This window comes from Astyanax mexicanus, chromosome 13, assembly GCF_023375975.1.
Source record: "Astyanax mexicanus isolate ESR-SI-001 chromosome 13, AstMex3_surface, whole genome shotgun sequence".
Classification (NCBI taxonomy): Eukaryota; Metazoa; Chordata; class Actinopteri; order Characiformes; family Acestrorhamphidae; genus Astyanax; species Astyanax mexicanus.
Window position 1 is genome coordinate 46941754 of NC_064420.1, and position 17433 is coordinate 46959186.

General features: G+C 43.9%; 1 protein-coding gene across 1 annotated transcript in view; it reads right to left on the bottom strand.

Annotated features, from left to right (window-relative positions):
* Nucleotides 1-17433, bottom strand: part of nup210 (nucleoporin 210) — an 80282-nt gene that overhangs the window by 15828 nt on the left and 47021 nt on the right. Inside the window, exons 28-34 of the mRNA XM_022676788.2 lie at nucleotides 16186-16344; nucleotides 14552-14643; nucleotides 13169-13343; nucleotides 12741-12916; nucleotides 5365-5585; nucleotides 3728-3864; nucleotides 1733-1847 (exon numbers count right to left, since the gene is read on the bottom strand). Of these exons, the coding sequence (XP_022532509.2) occupies nucleotides 1733-1847; nucleotides 3728-3864; nucleotides 5365-5585; nucleotides 12741-12916; nucleotides 13169-13343; nucleotides 14552-14643; nucleotides 16186-16344 (1075 nt within the window). The remainder of the gene's footprint in view (nucleotides 1-1732; nucleotides 1848-3727; nucleotides 3865-5364; nucleotides 5586-12740; nucleotides 12917-13168; nucleotides 13344-14551; nucleotides 14644-16185; nucleotides 16345-17433) is intronic.

Below are 17433 nucleotides of genomic sequence, written 5' to 3' on the forward strand. Positions count from 1 at the left end.
CTTTTCCCCATTTTCTCTTAATTTAGCTAGGCTACTCAGCTGTATATCCATGTATATCAACACAATTAAGGTAATTCTCCGACACATGTGAAGTCAGCCACCGCCTTTTTTCAAACTGCTGCTGATGCAGCACTACCGAGTAGCATCACAGTGCTAACGCTCGGAGGAAAGTGCAGCGACTCGGTTCTGATACATCAGCTCACAGACGCAGCCTTGTGCTGATCCACATCACCCTAGGAGTGATGAGGGGAAAGAACAGCACCATCTACAGTACCCAGAGAGAGAGCAAGGCTAATCGTGCTCTCCCAGGGCTCCGGCAGCTAAGGGCAAGCTGTATGACCGGGATTCGAACCGATTCGAAGCGATCTCCCGCTGTGTATTGAAGGGCGCAGACTGGTCCAGTGCGATAAAGCATTGCCACTATGATCATTATCACCTTCATCCACTTTATCATTGCCTCAGTTCTTTTTCTCTATTATCATCTACATTGTCTTTATTATCTTCACCACCTTCTTCATTACCATCCTCTTCTTCTACAAACCCCTTTATCTTCATTATGAATCATTATTATATCTTCATGAATATCATTACCATCACTTTCTTCATCACCCTCTTCATCACCATCGCCACCTTCTTCATCTACTTCATAATAACGTGTTCTTTTCTTCATCCTCTTGATAAAGTTGATTCTTGATTGTACAATACCATATCAGAATGCTGACTATTGATGACTAGAGGTGTAACGGTACGTGTATTCTTAACAAACAGTCATTGTACGGGGGGTCACGGTTTGGGGGTCACGGTTCGGTTCGGGTAAACACACGCAAAATACACAGTACAGCCTTGAATGTAACCCGGAACTAATGTTTGCTGCACTGAAATCGCGCCCTCCCATAGGACATGAATAGTCGCCTGTTGCTTTCCAGTGTGAACGCAGGGTTAGGCGCTCGTACTCTTGCTTTCTCTCGCTCGCTCGTTCTCATTTCTGCTTCCTCTCTCTCTCTCTCTCTCTCTCGTTCCCATTTGTTCTGCCTCTCTCTTCATCATGCGCTTGCTCTCTCTGTCTTCTCTTAAACAATATATAAAAAAAACATGATTATAATGAAGATTCGTTATTATTAAGATAATAAAGGTGAAGCTGTACACAATTCCCAGCCTGTTTATTTTTCCCACCAACCGCAAACGAAAAAATACCGAACCCAGTGGGGTTTATACCGAGGTGTGAATTGAACCGTGTATTTTCTGTATCGTTACACCTAATAAGGACCTCCCTAAATTAAATAATAATCATCACCATCATCCACTTTATCTTTATTATCTCCTACATAATGATCATCTTGACCACCTTCTTCAGTGCCATCCTCTTCTTCTACACCCCTATGATTTTCACCACCACCACCATCACCATCACCATCATTATCATGCGTACAGTTTTGTATAGTGCAGTGGATAACACTCCCTGTGTCCTTCTGTTGTTCAATTCCTTTACTAGAAGAGTCTTTAAATAACATCTTTAAATCTCCTGTCTGTGTACTTAAATATACTACAGGGACGTTTTAAAGCATGACCAGCTGATTCAGCACTTTATAATCACTTTAATATGATTCTTACACTCCTAAAACCATAAAACAACTATCCAACAAAACAAACCAACAAACAGCACATAAATAACACAGCTAAAAGCTGGAACACAGTGCTGACGCTGCAGTTTTTAGGGTGGGAAGTTACTCACCAATCAGGTTGGTTCCTCGCTCTCTGGTGGTCAGCAGCACTCTGGTCTCTTTATCAGTTTCCATGGCCCCTGAGGGAACCATGACTGCAGTTCTGGAGGCGCTGTTAACGACGACCTGTAAAACACAGAGAAACACAGAGATACAGAGATTCACAGAGATCAGGACCTCCAGGAATAATACAGTGAGTATTCTGCAGGTCCTTATTACACCATTTATACCTTTATAAAAATACAGGACAATACAAGACCTCAGCAGAAACAACAGGAGATAAACTAAAAGCAGCTAATTCTTTTCAAGGATGGTATAGTATCCCCCAGGTGGTTGCTGTGGTGTTGCTATGTGGTTTCTAGAAGGGTGCTGTAGTGTTGCAATGTAGATTCAGTGGCATGGCTTAACAGTATTTAGGATGCTATGGTTTCCCCCAGGTGGTTGCTGTGGTGTTACTAAGTGGTTTCCAGATGAGTGCTACAGTGTTGCAAGGTGCCTGCTGTGGCATTGCTAAAAAGTCACTAGATGAGTGCTATAGCATTGAAAGGTGGTTGCTGTGGTGTTGCTAAGTGGTCACTAGATGAGTGCTACAGTGTTGCAATGTAGATGCAGTGGCATTGCTTAGCAAATAAAATCAAATTTATTTGTAAAGCGCATTTCACAACTGGTGTTGGCACAAAGCAGCTTTGCAGTTTTTAGGATGGTATGGTTTCCCCTGGGTGGTTGCTGTGGTGTTGCTAAGAGGTCACTAGATGAGTGCTATAGTGTTGCAATGTAGATACTGTGATGTTGCTTAGCAGTATTTAGTATGGTATAGTTTCCCCCAGGTGGTTGCTGTGGTGTTGCTAAATGGTCACTAGATGAGTGCTATAGTGTTGCAATGTAGATGCAGTGGCATTGCTTAACAGTATTTAGGATGCTATGATATTCCCCAGGTGGTTGCTGTGGTGTTGCTAAGTGGTTTCTAGATGAATGAGAAAGTGTTGCAAGGTGCCTGCTGTGGCGTTGCTAAATGGTCACTAGACGAATGCTACAGCATTGCAAGGTGCCTGCTGTGGCGTTGCTAAGTGGTCACTAGACGAATGCTACAGCATTGCAAGGTGGATGCTGTGGTGTTGCTATGTGGTTTCTAAATTAGTGCTATAGTGTTGCAATGTAGATGCAGTGGTGTTGCTTAACAGTATTTAGGATGCTATGGGTTTCCCCAGGTGGTTGCTGTGGTGTTGCTAAGTGGTTTCTAGATGGGTGCCATAGTGTTGCAAGTTACAGGTAGTGGTGTTGCTTAGCTGTATTTAGTATTGTATGGTTTTCCCCAGGTGGTTGCTGTGGTGTTGCTATGTGGTTTCTAGATGGGTGCTATAGTGTTGCAAGTTAGAGTCAGTGGTGTTGCTTAGCAGTATTTAGGATGCTATGGGTTCCACCATGTGGTTGCTGGAGTGTTGCTAAGTGGTTTCTATATGGGTGTTGCAAGGTGGTTGCTGTGGTGATGCTTAGCAGTACTTTGGAGACTGCTAGCAAGCAGTAAACTGCAAAAACACCAAATTACATCTATAGAAGAGCTGCTGTATATTCTGCTGTATATTCTGCTGTATATTCTGCTCCTCCACAGCTGTGATACAATCAATCAGTGTTTGAGTGCTCCGGTTCAGACTGCAGAGTGAAGATAATTAAAGCTATCTGTGTAATGCTCGTTGGGAAACAGGGGATTCTGGGAAACGGAGAGAGAGAGAGAGATATATATATTACACTGCACTGATAACATCAATCCTCTCGCTTTACTGTAGATACACACCTCTACACACACCCCCTGCTCAGTGTAATGATCTGCAGACAGTTAGAGACGTTCTAAAAGAGCAGGTTAGAAACTGAGTTTAATGTGTATGAGGTCATTTCCCCTGTGATTATACTGTATTAGAGAGACCAGGACAGGTCGGGTGTCGCAGCATCTCTCTAATTCCTCATAACGAGCCTCTAAAGACTGGTTCTGCTGATGATCCAGGTCTTACCTCTCTGTAGGTGCGCAGCTGACCTGCGATCTCGTAATAAACCGTCACAGTTCCCGTATCTCTGGCTACAGCTGTACCAGTTTTCGGATGAATCTGCAGAACAGCATCGGAGGAGGAGCTCCACGTACCTGAGAGACCTGCAGAACACGGACACATGCACAGAGATAAGAGACACTGCACAGTCTGGATGGACAGGGACACTTAATTATATGGATTTAACCTCATTACTGTATTTTTCGGACTATATGTCACACCTAAAATCCTTTAATTTTCCCAAAAATCAAAAGTGTGCCAGGTATTAAGGAGCATTATACCATAGTTAGGTTAGTTCTGACCCTGCAATGTGATTGGCTGAAACATGTTATATGAATGCCGTTATCAGCCGGTAATGCACTGCAACCGAAGCTCTCTATGTACAGTATTACTCCGCCACATACAGGTAACCTAGGAACCTAGTGCAGCGCTTACAAACCAAACAGCGCAGCTACAAACAGAGCAGCAATGGAACTATTTTAACTCAGGGGGTGTTTATTTTATAATCAAACAGATCCTATTTTCTCCTCCTCTTTAACTCAAAATCTTTCAATAAACAGCAATAATAGAACTGCGGTATAATCGCAATAATGTCGCAGCCTCGTGCCTACGACCACAGCACAGCAGCGCCAATATTACACGTTATAGCACCTCGAGTGTAATGTTGCTTAAGTAAAGCCACACTGCTGAAGTACAGCTTTATAAGGGTGAGTTTTCAGTGAAGTTTCTCCAGCACTAAGGCTGGAGCAGTATTAGCATTGGTGGCTAACCGCAGTTCAGAGGAGAGTACAGTATATTGGACTGTAGTCTGTAGCATGTTTGCCGTGTTAAAACAAGCTACGTGGCACGAACCGCTAGCTGATAGCATCCTGGATTAGCAGAACACTCAGGGTTGCTCAGTGTAGCGCTTTATTTCCTCAGTCTAGCATTTACATAGTGCTAATGCTGCTGCACCCAGCCTTATTGCTGGAGAAACTTAATCGGAAACTTACCCTTAGACAAAATATTGGAAATCTAAGATTACTGTAAATAAACTAAAGTGCTTTATTCACCCAAATAAAACGTTTTCAGGAGAGAAATCAGTGTAGTTTAACATCCAGCGCTCGTTTAAAAGAAAATGTTTTTTTAAGAATTATAGTTTTGTTTACTTGTTCACTCCGATGTAGGCATTCTTACTAGTGTCGCTTAATGCGCCTTATAATCCAGTATAATCTGGCTCCCAAATTACAGCGGTGGTGCTCAAGAGTTTGTGATTCCCTTTAGAATGTTCTGTATTTCTGAACAAATATGACTATTTCCCTATTTCCCCGTTCTCGGCCTCCCTACCTCCTTATAAGGGCGTTTTTTCCTGGCCGCGTCCCAATTCACTAGCCGGGGCAGCCTTTCTTCAGCCTTTCTTCTTGGGTTTACCTGTTTTGAGATCAACTGTTCTGCAACTGGGTTCAACAACCCTCTGGGCTGGAGAGCTACTAGTCTGTAGCACTCCATCACATTACACCTTTTTTTACAAAGCAGAATTTTTTTTTGTGGCCACCACGTAACAGCTTGTAAAATATCTGGACCGCGGTCAAACTTAAATGCGCCCCCTGGTGTGAAGTCCTCACCCTCAGGACTGATGATCTGAGCTGAGAAGCAGATGACGTCTCCCACAATGAGGCTCTGGGCGTCGGCCGGGTGGATGGCGTGCTGAACGGGCAGAGCGATGTAATCAGCCAGACCGGCCTGATCAGAGTCCCACACTCCCAACAGAGTCAGACCCACGTTCACCGTCCGAACAGTCAGAGTACCGTTACTCTGCCCTTTACCCACCTGCACCAGATCATCCCTGCAGAACAGACAGAGAGAGAGAGCGAGAGACAGAGAGAGAGAGAGAGAGAGAGAGAAACAGAAATTCAGCTCAGTTTATTGTATATACACTTCTTCGTTCACATGTCCGAGACTCAAAGCAAAGTGGTTGCTATGGTATCTGTGACATTGCGGTGTTGTTGCTAGGTGATTTCTAAGGTCTTGCTATGGTATCCGTTGTGGTTTGTAAGTGGTTGATAAGGTGTTGCTATAGTATCCATGGTGGTTTCTATGGTGTTGCTAGGTTGTTGCTAGGGCATTGCTATGGTATTCATAGTGGTTGCTATGGTGTTGCTAGGTCATTGCTAAGGCATTGCTATAGTATCCATGGTGGTTTCTATGGTGTTGCCATGTTATTGCTAAGGCATTGCTATGGAATCCATAGTGGTTGCTATAGTATCTGTGACATTGCAGTGTTGTTGCTAGGTGGTTTTCAAGGTCTTGCTATGGTATCCGTTGTGGTTTGTAAGTGTTTGATAAGGTGTTGCTATAGTATCCATAGTGGTTTTTATGGTGTTGCTAGGCTGTTGCTAAGGCATTGATATGGTATCCATGGTGGTTGCTATGGTGTTGCTAGGTTATTGCTAAGGCATTGCTATGGTATCCATGGTGGTTGCTATGGTGTTGCTAGGTTGTTTTTGCTAAGGCATTGCTATGGAACCCATGGTGGTTGCTATGGTATCTGTGACATTACGGTGTTGTTGCTAGGTGGTTTCTAAGGTCTTGCTATGGTATCCGTTGTGGTTTGTAAGTGGTTGATAAGGTGTTGCTATAGTATCCATGATGGTTTTTATGGTGTTGCTAGGTTGTTGCTAAGGCATTGATATGGTATCCATGGTGGTTGCTATGGTGTTGCTAGGTTATTGCTAAGGCATTGCTATGGTATCCATGGTGGTTGCTATGGTGTTGCTAGGTTGTTTTTGCTAAGGCATTGCTATGGAATCCATGGTGATTGCTACGGTGTCTGTGATATTACGGTGTTGTTGCTATGTGGTTGCTAGGTGGTTTCTTAGGTGTTGCTATGGTATACGTTGTGTTTTCTAAGTGGTGGCTAAGGTGTTACTATGGAATCCATGGTGGTTGCTATGGTGTTGCTTAGCAGTTGCTAGGTGGTTGCTTAGGTTCTGCTATGGTGTCTGTGGTGGTTGCTATGGTGTTGCTAAGGTGTTGCTAGGTGGTTGCTAAGTAACATATTTGCATAAATTGGGTTATGATATGTTTGAATGTTGCTGCGCAATGAACAGCAATAATAATAATAATAATATTAATAATATTAATAATAATTAGAACTCATTCTAACTCCGATAAATCATGCTATCTTAACATGAGAACACTGGCCAGCGGTTAACTCCACGAGTCATTCCCTGAGGTAACAGTTCATGAACAAACTCTCACACTGCTATCCCATGACTTCTGGCACACCTTAAACTTAACTTAACCTCAAAAAAATGTTTTCAATCAGAAGAGGTTCATAAAAAACCTGAGCCTCTTAAGTCCAGACCAATCAGAGCCAGTTTAAGAGCTGGAGTCAGAAAGCCATCATCATCACCACAGTGCCGGGGGTCCTGAGGGGGCTCATCACGGTCAGACCCCCACCCATACTGTCCTGCTGCTCTCATTCTGATTTGCTCTTCCTATGGGCTGCCGGGGGGCTTCAGAGAGCAGACTAATAGAATGAATTTAATTTAACGTCGGTCAGGTTTAGGGTCTCCCCTCGCCTGCAGTGTGGTAATACCTCTTATCTTCCTCACTTTTTTCCCCATAGACTTCCATTCACACTTTTTTCAAACTGCTCTAAAAGTCACAATTTTCAAGCTAGAACCACGAAATTCACAAGACATACAGAACTTGCAGAGGTGTTTCAGACGATATGCTGATCTCACCGATACGATTTACGGTTTTCGTAAAATTATCGTACGAACTTTCCCCATAGGAATGAATGGGCGGAATGTTGGCCATCTCACACACACCAGCCGATCCTGCGCACGGCCCCCCTCTCTGCCCTGCTCCTCAGTACTGTATCTGTATGGAGAAGAGACTGCTGAACACAACCCACACCAGAACCAATACAACACTACACACACCCCACACCACACACACGCACACACCACACACACTTCAAACCACACATACCCCACACCACACATACCCCACACCACACATACCCCACACCACACATACCCCACACCACACACCACACACACTCCACACACTCACCACACCACACACTTCACACCCCACACCACACACACTCCACACACTCACCACACGACACACAGTCCACTCCCCACACTCACTCCACACCACACAAACTCCACAGTCCACACCACACACACTCTACACACCACACACAGTCCACACCTCACACTACAAACACTCCACACCACACCCTACACACATTCCACACCACACATACCCCACACCAAACACACTCCATCCCACACACCATACACACTCCACACCACACAAACCCCACACAACACACAATCCACACCACACAAACCCCACACCACACACACTCCACAGCTCACATAGCCCACACCACACACTCCACCCCACACACACTTTAAACCACACACACTCCACAGCTCACATAGCCCACACCACACACACTCCAACCCACACATACAACACACAATTCACACCCCACACCACACACACTTTAAACCACACACACACTTGATAGCTCATATACCCCACACCACACACACTTCACACCACACATACCCCACACCCCACACACTCCATACCATACACACACTCCACAGCTCACATACCCCACACCATACACACTCCACCCCACACATACCACACACACTTCACACCCCACACCACACATACCCCACACTCTCCATACCACGCATACACTCCACACCACACATACCCCACACCACACACACTCCACACCTGACACAAACCCCACACTCCACCACACCACACACAGGCCACACCCCACACACAGTCCACACTCCACACACACTCCACACACATTCAACACCCCACACCATACCCCACACACTCCATACCATACACACACTCCACAGCTCACATACCCCACACCATACACACTCCACCCCACACATACCACACACACTTCACACCCCACACCACACATACCCCACACTCTCCATACCACGCATACACTCCACAGCTCACATACCCCACACCATACACACTCCACCCAACACACTTCACACTACACATACCCCACACCACACACAAACCCCACACTCCACCACACATACACCACACCACACAGGCCACACCCCACACACAGTCCACACTCCACACACACTCCACACACCACACACATTCAACACCCCACACCACACCCCACACAGTCTAGACACCACAACCCACACACACCACACCCCACATTACACACACTCTACACACCACACCACACACACCCCACACACAGTCCAAACGACACCCCGCACCACACACCCCCCACACCACACACAATCCACACCCCAGACCACACACAGTCCACACCCCACACACACCTCACTCCACCAAACATACACCACACCACACACTCCTTACACCACACATACCCCACACCACACACACTCCACACCACACACCCTCCACACCACACACATTGCACACCCCACACATAGTCCACACTTCACACCCCACACACAGTCCACACTCCACACCTCACACACCCCACACTCTCCATACCACGCATACACTCCACAGCTCACATACCCCACACCATACACACTCCACCCCACACACTTCACACCACACATACCCCACACCACACACACTCCACACCTGACACAAACCCCACACTCCACCACACATACACCACACCACACACAGGCCACACCCCACACACAGTCCACACTCCACACACACTCCACACACCACACACATTCAACACCCCACACCACACCCCACACAGTCTAGACACCACAACCCACACACACCACACCCCACATTACACACACTCTACACACCACACCACACACACCCCACACACAGTCCAAACGACACCCCGCACCACACACCCCCCACACCACACACAATCCACACCCCAGACCACACACAGTCCACACCCCACACACACCTCACTCCACCAAACATACACCACACCACACACTCCTTACACCACACATACCCCACACCACACACACTCCACACCACACACCCTCCACACCACACACATTGCACACCCCACACATAGTCCACACTTCACACCCCACACACAGTCCACACTCCACACCTCACACACAGTCCACAATCCACTCCACACCCCACACACTCCACACAGTCCACACTCACTCCACACCACACCAACTCCACACACCACACACACTCCACACCCCACACTCAAGACACCACACCCCACCCAGTTCACACACCACAACCCACACACCCCACACAGACTCCACACCACACCACGCACACTACACTCCACACCACACTCACAGTCCACATACCACACACTCCACATCCCACCCACACACTCCACACCACACACACTCCACAGCCCACACCGCAACCAGTTAGCAACACCTTAGCAACCACCTGGAAAACGTTAGCAACTGCCTAGCAACCACTTAGCAACCATGTGGAATACGTTAGCAACTGCCTAGTAACCACTTAGCAACCACTTTAGAAATGATAGCAACTGCCTAGCAACAACTCAGCAACCATGTGGAATATGTTAGCAACTGCCTAGCAACCACTTAGCAACCACTTTAGAAATGATAGCAACTGCCTAGCAACCACTTAGCAACCACTTAGCAACCATGTGGAATATGTTAGCGACTGCCTAGCAACCACTTAGCAACCACTTTGGAAATGATAGCAACTGCCTAGCAACCACTTAGCAACCATGTGGAATATGTTAGCAACTGCCTAGCAACCACTTTAGAAATGATAGCAACTGCCTAGCAACCACTTAGTAACCACTTAGCAACCATGTGGAATATGTTAGCAACTGCCTAGCAACCACTTAGCAACCACATTAGATATGATAGCAACTGCCTAGCAACCACTTAGCAACCATGTGGAATATGTTAGCAACTGCCTAGCAACCACTTAGCAACCACTTTAGGAATGATAGCAACTGCCTAGCAACCACTTAGCAACCATGTGAAATATGTTAGCAACTGCCTAGCAACCACTTAGCAACCATGTGGAATATGTTAGCAACTGCCTAGCAACCACTTAGCAACCACTTAGCAACCATGTGTAATATGTTAGCAACTGCCTAGCAACCACTTAGGAAATGATAGCAACTGCCTAGCAACCACTTAGCAACCATGTGGAATATGTTAGCAACTGCCTAGCAACCACTTAGCAACCATGTGGAATATGTTAGCTACTGCCTAGCAACCACTTAGGAACCATGTGGAATATGTTAGCAACTCCCTAGCAACCACTTAGAAACCTTGTGGAATATGTTATTATCTGCCTAGCAACCACTTAGCAACCACTTTAGAAATTATTGCAACAGCCTAGCAACCACTTAGCAACACCTTAGCAACCACCTTGAAAATGTTAGCAACTGCCTAGCAACCACTTAGCAACCATGTGGACACACCACACACACTGCGCACACCACATACACTCCACACACCACACACACACTCCACACCCCACACACTCCAAAGCCCACACCACACACACACTCCAGACCCCATACACACTACACACCCCACACCACACACACACACCACACACTCCACACACCCCCACCCTTTACACACTCCACACCCCATGCACTCCACACACACACACCACACTCTACACACCACACCACACACACTCCACACCACACACACATACTCCACACCCCACACCACACTCTCTACACACCACACCACAAACACTCCACAACAGACACACTCCACACCTGATACACACAACTCACCACACACTCCACCACACATACTCCACACCACATTCCAAACACTCCACACCACACACACACTCCACACCCCATGCACTCCACACACACACCACACTCTACACACCACACCACACATACTCCACACACCACACCACACTCTCTACACACCACACCACACTCTCTACACACCACACCACAAACACTCCACAACAGACACACTCCACACCTGATACACACAACTCACCCCACACTCCACCACACATACTCCACACCACATTCCAAACACTCCACACCACACACACACTACACAACTTAGTAACTATTTGACAAGCCAACTTAAAGTTCGTTCACGAACTTTGCCTTTTCTAGTTCATATAGTGATTTTTACTACTGATGTTCTGAAAAAGCAGATTCACAGAACATACAACATACAGCAAATATATATATATATATATATATATATATATATATATATATATATATATATATATATATATATATATATATATATAGTGTATGTTGATTACACTAATTAAGGCAAGCAGACGAAGTTTCATTCTGGGAAAAAAAATCCTTTTTTTGTTTATAATTTTATTTCAAATTCTTCCCATTTTTCTCCCCAATTTATACGGCCAATTACCCAACCCACTCAGTAGGACTCCCCCAATCACTAGTAATACCCAGCACACCAGGAGGGTGAAGACTAGCACATGCCTCCTCCAATACATGTGAAGTCAGCCACCACCTCTTATCGAGCTGCTGCTGATGCCGCATTACCGAGCAGCATCACAGCGCTAACGTTCTGATACATCAGCTCACAGACGCCCTGTGCTGCAGACATCACCATAGGAGTGATGTGGGGAGAGAGTGCCATCTACCCACCCGGAGGGAGCAGGGCCAATTGTGCTCCCTCTGAGCGCCGGCAGCTTGATGGCAAAGCTGCATGAGCGGGGGTTCAAACCTGTGACCTCCTGCTCATAGTGGCAGCGCTTTAGACCGCTGGACCACTCAGCGTAAAAACTTACTTTTAACTATTTTTCCTAGATTTTCAAACTTTAAAATGGGTTTATTTTTAGCCATTTAGCTCCATTTACCCTCATTCATTGAGGACTTATTTAAGGGCTCCCTCCAGCAATTTAAAGTAAAGATTTTTAAATATAACAGTGGAGACAGGAAGTGATGGATCCTCCATTCCACTAAAACTGGTGCACACACAGACTGGTTTACGGATGATAATGCAAGTCTAGGAATAGTCTAGGAATGTACCTGTTGGTGGAGAAGGTGAGGTGGGAGTTGTGGGCGTGTAAAGCTTCTCCAGTGCTGTCGTGAAAGTGAACGGTGAACGTCAGGACCGTGCCCAGCGGGACGGCGGATAACGTCTCTCTGTTCGCCGTGTGCAGCACGGGACTGGTGCTCAGCCTCATGTACGACACCGTCACCACCTGTATGCAAAAATATAAAATTTAAATAAAATAAAACTCTAAACAGTCCGAAAAATACCTTTTTTATTATATTTATTAAAGCAGTGATATACTGGGATCTTGCTTTTCCATTTTTGCAAGAATTGTAGCCGTGAATTTGATAGATAATGTAAAAATAGATCGCACAACACCAAGCCCCACTACTAGTCCTGACGTTTAACATGACATTGCTGCTGTAGGAACCCAGACTTTATCAATACAAGGAATTATTACCTTGACGGCGAGGATGATGGTCTGATTGACCCCGAATGTTTCCTGAGAGGTGATCTGCAGGGAGGCCATGCCGGTCAGAGAGCCTGAGGACAGATATCCCTTATCATCCACCTGAATCAGCGCAGCTTTATCTGGACAGTCCAGCACCCGATAGGACAGCGCACCCTGCCCATCCCTGATCATGAAGAAAAAAATATATATAAAAAATGTATTTAGATTAATCATGACAATATTCTGTGATTAACTGTTTTATGTTAGTGGTGTTAAAGGGGAACTCTGGTGTGAATTGGACTATTTTGTAGTAAAACATGATAAAAAGTTCTTATCTTGGATGAATAGCACACGTTCTCCCACAGCGTTCAGAGATCCAGAAATTTTAACAGTTTGTCCAAACACCCTTCAGACTGGGTGATACGGGGCATAATTTACCCTGATAAATCTCTTTTTACACCGTTATCCAGCTCAAAGTAGCTCCACACTTCCTTACTAGAATCCAGAGAGCCCTGACATTTAAAACAAGGCATTAATAACTTAAAAAGTGCACAAGAAGCTAATTAAACACCTCTGTTTACATCCTATAACGCTAGCTTTAGCTCTGAGCGCCGCCATCACTGTACTGATAATGTCATAGACATATATATATATACATAGACTCCACATAGCGTAGCAGCCGGCGCCAGGAGGCAGGCTATGCAGAAGCTATGTATATATATATATATATATATTAATATATATGTCTATGCCATTATCAATACAGTGATGGCGGCACTCGGAGCTGAAGCTGGCATTGTTATAGGATCTAAACAGTGTTTTTTAATAAGCTTCTTCTGCACTTTTTAAGTTATTAATGCCTTGTTTTAAATGTCAGAACTCTCCAGATTCAAGCAAGGAGGTGTTTTAGCTACTTTGAGCTGGATAACGGTGGAAAAAGTGATTTATCAGGGTAAATTATGCCCCGTATCACCCAGTCTGAAGGGTGTTTGGACAAACTGTTAACATTTCTGGATCTCTGAACGCTGTGGGAGAACAGAGGTGTGCTATTCATTAAAGTTAGGTACTTTTTTATCATGTTTTACTATAACAAAAGTCCATTTTACACTGTTACTAAATACAAATTAATCACATTTAGCTTTAACATCGAAAGCCCCAATAAAAATTATTATAAATAAACAAGTAAAAATAGCATTACTAATTACTAATAGCAAACTAACTATTTATCTTCCTATTATCACCACAGATTAACAAGAATGGTGTAATACCGTATCATCACTGAATTATAACGAGTCATTGTTTAATATATGCTGTTTCCACAGGAGAAACCATAAAGAAAAACTCAGAATGCAGTTCTCTAGCCTTTAGCCCGAATCTCTGCAGTGCATTTACCTGTTAGTCTGGAGTTTTAATAAGGAGTTCGGGGACATCAGAATCTCCTCAGCCGCCACTTCTGGGTTCAGGAGGTGTAATTTCTCATAAACCTTATTAAAAACAAGATATAAAAAACAAATGTTCAGTTTTCTTAGTAAAAACATCACCACAAAACCTCATATAGAAGCATTTATTTCTCTATAGAAGTTACTTACTACAACTGGGTGTTGTCCCAGACCTAGTCTTAGACTAAACAACATTTTGAATGGAGATTTTCCATAGGAAGAGAAAGAAGAAGAGGAAGAAGACGAAGAAGAAGAGGAAGAAGAGGAAGATGAAGAAGAAGAGGAAGCAGAAGAAAAAGAAGAAGAAGAAGAAGAGCAAGAAGAGGAAGATGAAGAAGAAAAAGAAGAAGAAGAAGAGGAAGCAGAAGAGCAAGAGGAAGACGAGGAAGAGAAAGAAGAGCAAGAGGAAAAAGAGCAAGAAGAGGAAGATGAAGAAGAAGAGGAAGCAGAAGAAAAAGAAGAAGAAGAAGAAGAAGAAGAGCAAGAGGAAGAAGAGGAAGAGAAAGAAGAGCAAGAGGAAAAAGAGCAAGAAGAGGAAGATGAAGAAGAAAAAGAAGAAGAAGAAGAGCAAGAGGAAGATTAAGGAAAAGAGGAAGAAGAAGAATTATGAAAACCCAGAATTACATCCAACGTCTGTTGCCATTAACAGCTTCTTTTCTATTGGCTTCTGTCACAATCTATTTGCATACTGGGCATGTCCAACAGTTTGTGACTAACACTCACCATCAGTGTGTAGTGATTCCCCCTGGGCTCCCTTAGAAATAAATCAACTTCCCCTTTAGTTGTAATAACTTGATGTTTTAATTTAAAATCAGCTTCCTTAAAAAAGTTAAGTAAACTCAACTTATCTGGTCTTACAGTATAACTAAAATAAAAAAAAGTTAAATCAACGTCTTTTTTAGTTGTAATAACCTGATGTTTTAAGTTATGCTAACTTAAGTTTTCATTACCCATTACTTAAAGAATGTAAGGAAACCGGTTGCCTTAAAATATTTAAGTAAATTTAACTTATCTGGGCTTACAGTGCACAAGCAAGTAAAAAAAAAAAGAAAGATGAGACAGAAAAACGTATTAGTCTGGAGTAGGGGTGGGCGATATGGCCCTAAAATAATATCACGATATTTCATGTTTTTTTTTTGCGATAACGATACTCTTGGCGATATGACAAAACACTAAATTTAAAAATGATTAAGAATACACAAAATAAAAATAAAATTGTATTATTACATACAATATGATATTACACACCCCTAACTGAGATATTAAAAAAATACAAGAATTTTATCAGATTTGTAACAGAAGTCAATGATCTAGAATATCATGATACTAATAATAATGCACTCCATATATCTCCATGAATCCAGGATTAAAGTAAAATAAATGATACTGGACTGGAGTGGGTGATATGGCACGATATTTAAGGGTATAATATCGTTCAAGATATTTAAAAATGTTGACGATTTTATCGTGATATGGCACACCCCTAGTCTGGAGCCCATGTATTTTCATTGCACACCATACACCGTAAACCTCCTTACTGCTGCAACACCCTTTAAAGCAGCATTAGGTGAGATCAGAGATAAGTACCTGTATCTGAATCTCATCAGAAAGCTCCACAGCGTTGTTCTCCAGGTGACTGGCCTCAGGAGCCACCGCCCTCACCACCACCTTCAGACCCGTGCGGCCCTTACTGCGCCCCACCACGCTCATCGCAAAGTTATGCTCAGCAGAGAGCTGCAGAGACGCCTGCAGAACACATCACAGAAACAGGGTTACACTATAGTTCAGAAAAAAACTCAGAAAAAACAAAGTTAAAGCAGAGGAATGATGTAGTAAATGTAGACGTTTAAAACTAACCAAAACACAGTGGATCAACACCAGCAGATGACATGTCTCTCCAAACCATCACTGATCATCAGTAAATTTTACATTTCATTTAAAGTAAATCAAGGGAGCAGAGTCTGGAGGAAGAGTGGAGAGACACACAGTCCAAACTGCTCGAGGTCTAGTGTGAAGTTTCTACAATCAGTGATGATTTGGAGAGACATGTCTGTCATCTGCTGGTGTTGATCCACTGTGTTTTATTATCAAGTCTAAAGTTCAGTGCAGTTTTGTTTTCCCACAAAATCTTACAGCACTTCATGCTTCCCTCTGCTACTGACAACTTTTATGGAGATGTTGATTTCATTTTCCAGCAGGACTTGGCACACTGCCCACACTGCCAAAAGTACCAATTGGTCTTAGTTATATAATATTTAAACTTTTATAGATGCTGATTTTGGGGTTTTCATTGGCTGTAAGCCATAATCCATAATCAACAATACAAAAAATAAACGCTTAAACTAGATACAAGTTTCACATTTTGAACTGAAATACTGAAATAAAGTAAATAAAATAAACGGTGTTACTAATGCGTTACTTTTTTCAGTAAGGAGTAATCTAACTAACTACTCTGACTGTAACTATAACGCTGTTACCATTACCCCATTACACCCCGTTACTGCACGTTACTTTAGCCGCTCAATTAATTCTTTTTTTTAACTTCGCGCAAACAGACAAAGGCGCAAGTGTGTGTTTGTACGTTGTGTGTGTGAGTCACAAGGGAGGGGAGGATGAGATAGCCGCTTAAGCAATGATTGGCTAAGGTATAGTAAGATTACGTCTTCAGCCAATCAGAGGAAATAGGTGGGTGGGTGTTTAGAGCGTATGCATAGTGGCATGAGTTTACAGCACATAGTGAGAGATGGAGAGTGAGGAGGACTCCAGTGGAAAAACAGTTCACATTATGTCCCCAAACGAAAAATGTATCATGGACAAACCTCTATGCAGGTACTT